General features: G+C 47.3%; 1 protein-coding gene across 2 annotated transcripts; it reads left to right on the forward strand.

The window, feature by feature from the left end:
* The first annotated feature begins 2,477 nt into the window (after positions 1 to 2,477).
* LOC109739185 (5-formyltetrahydrofolate cyclo-ligase-like protein COG0212) lies at positions 2,478 to 5,592 on the forward strand. 2 transcript variants are annotated; one of them, XM_073500119.1, is made up of 7 exons: positions 2,478 to 2,973; positions 3,197 to 3,287; positions 3,534 to 3,760; positions 4,052 to 4,127; positions 4,559 to 4,684; positions 4,768 to 4,929; positions 5,322 to 5,592. In XM_073500119.1, exons 1-6 carry the CDS (start codon positions 2,590 to 2,592, stop codon positions 4,923 to 4,925), a joined length of 1,062 nt encoding a protein of 353 aa, XP_073356220.1. In that variant the 5' UTR covers positions 2,478 to 2,589; the 3' UTR covers positions 4,926 to 4,929; positions 5,322 to 5,592. The 2 variants fall into 2 exon arrangements, 1 of the variants encoding a protein (XP_073356220.1); XR_012184503.1 differs by having other exon boundaries at positions 2,504 to 2,973; positions 3,864 to 4,127.
* Positions 5,593 to 5,823: the final 231 nt, after the last annotated feature.

Here is a 5,823-nt window from a genome sequence, read left to right on the forward strand (position 1 = left end):
TGGGGATGTGGTTGTGTACAAATGCATGTGTGGGCGTATATGCATCGGCTAAGTTTTTTGAACGTGCTTGCTTCACTGCCGTGTGCTTCTAGCCGTTTATGTTGTAATTAAGTCCGCCATGTGGTGTGTTGGTTTCCAGTTTTGCTTTCATCGTCAGGAACAGATAAGAAACAAGAAAATCAATGCTCGGCAAAGGAATATGGCCAAATCAGTCACCGCATGCATGTAGACCAATTGAAACACATTGCCTGGATATGCGGTCGACCAATAGCAGTCTGGCGAAGCAGTGATCAGGGAATGGGAAACTACGTCCAGTTACAAGACACATGCGCACGCAGCGGGACGGGCAACTACATCCAATTACAAGACGACAGAGGGATATTGCCAAGACAACCACCGCACCGCTCAGGAGCGATTCTAGGCCAGATACGGGACATTCCTTCTGTCTCCCTCGCATGTGCGCTGCATGCATCCCGTCCAATCCACCGCTTTCGTTGCTTTCTTATCTTCCTCACTGCTTACTTCTCCTTCCTTATCTCTTCTCCTTCTGGATGCCTCTACGGCTTACCGCCCTTGATGATCGAGGTGTTTTCCAGAAGATTCCGGTTGAATCGTCCATCGCCATAAGCATCTATAAATCTCTCCTTTCTCTTCTCTGTGGTCATCACTCGCTTTTGCATCTCAACCGAAGCACCACCGAGAAATAGCGTCGGCGCAAAACATCGAGCCTCTCTCCGCTTCTCTCGCGTGGGATGGAAAGGAGCTTCGTTTACCGCCTCGCCGGGCATGCCCCTCCCTCCTAGGCTCCTCCTTTCTTCGACATGCAGTACGGAGCAAGCTCAGCCATCGTGAGCTGTGGAGCCGCGCTCCAAGGTTCTGAGTGGCTTCCCGCGGGCTCTCCCCACGCTGCACCTCCAGGCTTGCCGGGGAGGAGCTGAGTCCAGCCTCCGTCGCTACTACTCCGCCGAGCGAGAAACTGCATCATTGTCGCTACCATGTGGAGGTTGTCGACGTCCACCATGGGACAATGAGGTGTTCGACGGCCGACGGGCACGCAGTCGAGCTGGTTCCACTTGGGCGCCTCAAAGGCATGGGTGACCGCCGGCGACGTGTCCCTGGCGTTGCTGGACGCGATCGCTTCCTTGGAGTAGTGGGCCATGGTGCACGAGATTGTCCACCTGCTTGGCTCGGTCACTTCTCGGTGATAGTAAAAAAATGTATGAAAGAAGAAGAAAATTATTAACTACATACGGTGTATATATAATTCCGACTATTTGCGTCTCTTTACTACTTCATCATAGGAGCTAATCCAATGGGAGGCTACACCAGATGATCTAATCTGGCAATAACTTGCACCACGTTTGGCAAAATAAATCATCCCTACCAAAGATGTGTCATCGTGTATTCCCCTGTTTGTTCACATGCATCATCCTCCCATCTTTTTTCCCTACATCCATAGTTTTTCATGCGATCATCTGGCATCCTAAAATAACAATGCTTATTACAAAGAAGAAACATAATCCATATAACCGCACCGTATCGACGGGCGGTGTGCCGCCGCGCGGGGGTAAGCTAGTTAACTCTAGTAAGCACTTTGTTTTCATAGACTACGATGATTTTTCTAGAAGAATTGTTTAGGGTCTAACAATCCTCCCAAATATTTATCTTCAAGCCATTACCAATTCCCCAAATACTCCCTCTTTTAAAGGTTTGAACTCGAGCCCAAATGCTCTGCTAGACATAAGATGAACCCTTTTTTAACTCACAATTGAGCAACTCACCAGAGGGGAAGTACTTTGATTGAAGCACCCTTACACAATCATGATGCTCAACGAGCCTCCAACATTGTTTAGCAAGCATTGCGAGACTAAAACCGTGCATATCACGAAAATCCATGCCACCTCTATCCTTTGGAACACACATTCTTCACCATGCAAACCAATGCATTTTACGTCGGGTTTTCCATGTCACCCCACCAATAGTGTGAAATAGCATTAGTGATCCTCTTGCATATTTTCTTCGGGAATTTGAATACGTTCATTGCATACGTAGGGATGGCTTGGACCATCGCTTTAATCAGACCCTCCTTACCATCATAAGATAAAGTTCTCTTTTTTCATTCATTGATAATTTTCTAAATTGTCTTAATAAGATGTTTAAAACAATCCACACTATCCACCACAATTATAGAGGGAAGGCCCGTATATTTATCAGAAAGAGAAAGAGACTCCGTCATTACATCCAAAATTTGGCATACCTTCACTTTTGCATCAACATTTGTATTGAGGCTGAAAGGCCATAGAATAATCATCCGCCCTCATAATCGATGGCCCAAGGCCATAGAATAATCATCGAGAATCCTTTTTAACGTGTTTGCATTTTCAGCATCCGCCCTCATAAGCATCAAAGAATCATCAACAAAAGGTAAATGTGAAATTAGAAATGCCCCACGGCTCGTTCATCTGTTTCGCTGCCACAGCGGGCCCGCATGCCAGCAGCACCACGGGAATCCCAAGTGCACCAGTGCTCCGTGCTCACCATCCACAAGCACACACGATCGCGCACGCACGAGCGGCGGGAGCGGAAGCCATGCCTCCCCTCCTCCTCCCGGCCTCGCCGTCGTTATCGCTACACTTCGCCGGTGCCGCTGCCGCTACCGCTGCCGCTACCGCTGCGTCGTCCTCCCGCCGCGCCATGGTCGCTGTGGCGTCCGCGGCGTCCAGGAGCTCGTCGTCGTCCTCGTTCGACGCGTCCGCCTTCGAGGCCGAGCGGCTCCGCCTCGACGCCGACGCGCGGGCCTCGATGGAGACCACCGCCGCGGGAGCGCAGGCGGAGGCGGACCCTAGGGCGTGGAAGTGGAAGATACGAAAGCGGGTGTGGGACGTGCTCGAGGCCGAGGGCGTCGCGCGCAACCCGCGCCCCGTCCACCACCGCATCCCCAACTTCGATGGCGCCGCCGCCGCCGCCGATTCGGTCCGCTCTCTCCCCGCCTCCCTTTCGCTTCTCTCCACGGAGCCGCCCCCCCCCCCCCCCCCCCCCCCCCACCACGAAACCTAGCACGCTGTTCTGTTCCTATCTTCGATGTTACCAGCCGCAAAATTGGGGAGTTCCCTTGGTCCTGCTATCTAACTGTTCCTTCATTATTTTTGCTTATATAACTCTCTAATGACGTGGAAATGTTTCTGACTCTCACCAGTTAGGGAGGTTGGACGTGTTTCAGAATGCACAATGCGTGAAGGTCAATCCAGATTCGCCGCAGAAGCAAGTTCGATTCGTAACACTCTCAGGTGAGTCGGCTGCCACTTCTCCTTGCATACCTTAAAAACTTGCATGTTATTGGCTGTTGATATCTTGTTTCGTTTCTTGTATTATCCATGCAAGCCAGAGCAGACTTTGATGCGGCTTATAGCTTTCCATACCATTTGCCCCTTTGAACCTGATGCTCATTTTAGCCCACTACTCAGTATAAGTTTGTCATACATACTCGACCAGGTCTTTCTTTATTTACAAATGGTGCTACTGGAATCATTCAGGCGATAAGAAACTTCTGACCCCGCAACCACGGCTCAGGACGGGGTTCTTCTCCGCTCTAGAATCTCAGATGATACCCGCTGGATGCATTCCTGAAGCATGCACTTCTGTTGGCGCAGCCAAATATGGAAGGCCGATAGGTCTAGATGAAGTGATTAAAGTGGATCTGATTGTGATTGGGTCGGTTGCAGTTGATCCAAGCACGGGAGCACGACTAGGGAAGGGTGAGGTAATTATTTTCTCGCACATGCAGTTGAAGAGTTGAACTAGAGTTGATTTTGTTATACTTGGATCAATGATCAAGATCAACTGTTGACCTTTGCCAATGTCAGTGCTGCTTCTTTAATGAAGAAACAGTAGGGAAAGCCTCTACTGCGCCATTTTCCTTTCATAAATGGAGAACTATACAAACGGTTATGTACAATGTCAATGCTGCCCTGAAATTGAACTGTGCTTTGTCTACCAAAAGTCGAATTTTCTCGCTTCTTATCTGTAGTTTATCTATGGACGCCGATCATAGGGATTTGCAGAGCTGGAATATGGGATGCTTCGTTATATGGGAGCTATAGATGATTCGACCATGGTAGTAACAACTGGTGAGTTTTATTTATGTATCAGCTGGTGATCCAGTTTGTATACAGACTAATTGGTTTGGTAATGTAGGAACTAGGATAATTGATATATAGGTGGCATCTTCTCATTCTTCAGCATGAGTGCCAGCTTTCTATTTTGTTTTTCTCAAAATATTTGTCAGCACTTCCTTTTTATGTAATAGCCTGTGGCTAACTGGACCTAACTTCATAGTTGTGACGCTAGAAATGGTTGAGATACTGGTAGATATTGTTTTCTTGTAATCCACAATCCTGCTTGTATTTCGATCGTTTTCTTCAAAGAACCATCTATGTGGACATGCTGTGCCTCTTCTTTTCTGAAGTGAAAACAATTGGTGATTCGTTAGTTTCTATTTGAAAGATTGAGTAGTAACCTATCCACTAGTATTAACTTACCATTTTGTCTACGGGTACAGTACATGACAAGCAATTAGTGGATGACATTCCAGTTGAAAAGCTGCTAATTCATGATGTACCGGTTGATATTATCTGCACCCCAACTCAGGTCATCTTAACAAATACTGCAATCCCAAAGCCACAAGGTCTGACTGATTCCTCTCGCTTGGTAAAGTTGCAAATAATAGATCTTCCACCACCAGATTTTGAAGAACTTCTGTTTGTGCAGGGATTTACTGGGAAAAACTATCTCCCGAAAAATTGGGCCAAATTCGAATTCTAAGAGAGCTGAAGAGACGCATAGAGCAAGAGACAGGAACAATACTTCCTTGTGGGCCATCTGAGAATCTACCACCAACAGCTCAGCGAAGAAGAAGAGGGTGGTAACTAAGTATGTGTATCATAACTGATTCTATTGAATATTATACATATATAGAGAAAATTAAGATATCTTAAGCATTGCGCGGTTCAAATATTGGGTCTATAAAGACGTGTTTACAAAAGGTCATACAGTTTCATCTTCTTCGTTGAGTCGGCATTCGGCAACACAAAAGAGTACTAGGCTGTTCCCATGGCCCATTTGATGGTCTGTCCTCAAATATAAGACGTTAAAATATAAGATGTTAAACATCTTATATTTTGAGACAGAGGGAGTACTAGAAAACGGGTTCTATACTGGACAGAATTCGGAAATGTTACTCAACTTGTGGCATGACCAACTTTAATTAGATCCCAATGATGTGCATCATACTTGGCTGACCTTATCTGCTGACGTGTGTGCAGGTGTGTTCGCGTTGGAACAGTCAAAGCGCACATGTGTCCCGGCGCTGATGCGGCATTACGTGATTGGCTCTTGCGTCTTTTGTCCTTCACTAGGAGAGTTGTGACCAATTTGTCGAAGTCACTTAACTAAATTGTGGTTTGCGCGGAAAAATGAAGAAGGAAAAGATGACAGGTTGTGAACGCTGAAATCTAAAATTCAGCCGAATGATCTAGCCACCTTATCCAAAAGTTCCCTAATTTGAACGTGTGAATGGATTCTTTGTCTCCTGTATTTCTTGGACCGTGTCCTTGAGACCCTGTCTTAATCTGCCGGACTCAGAGCATCTCCAAGAGCCGTGCTATATAAGCGCCGCGATGAAAAATCAGTGTTTTTTGCGCGCGCTATCGCTCCGGGTGCTCCAGTGGAAGCGTAAAAATCGCGCGCGCGGCATATCTAGTTCAGCGCGCGGGCCGAAACGCCATCGCGCGTCGCTTATTTGCTGTGCCGCTCTCGCGCGATGGA

Source organism: Aegilops tauschii, chromosome 5 (assembly GCF_002575655.3).
Source record: "Aegilops tauschii subsp. strangulata cultivar AL8/78 chromosome 5, Aet v6.0, whole genome shotgun sequence".
Taxonomy (NCBI): Eukaryota; Viridiplantae; Streptophyta; class Magnoliopsida; order Poales; family Poaceae; genus Aegilops; species Aegilops tauschii.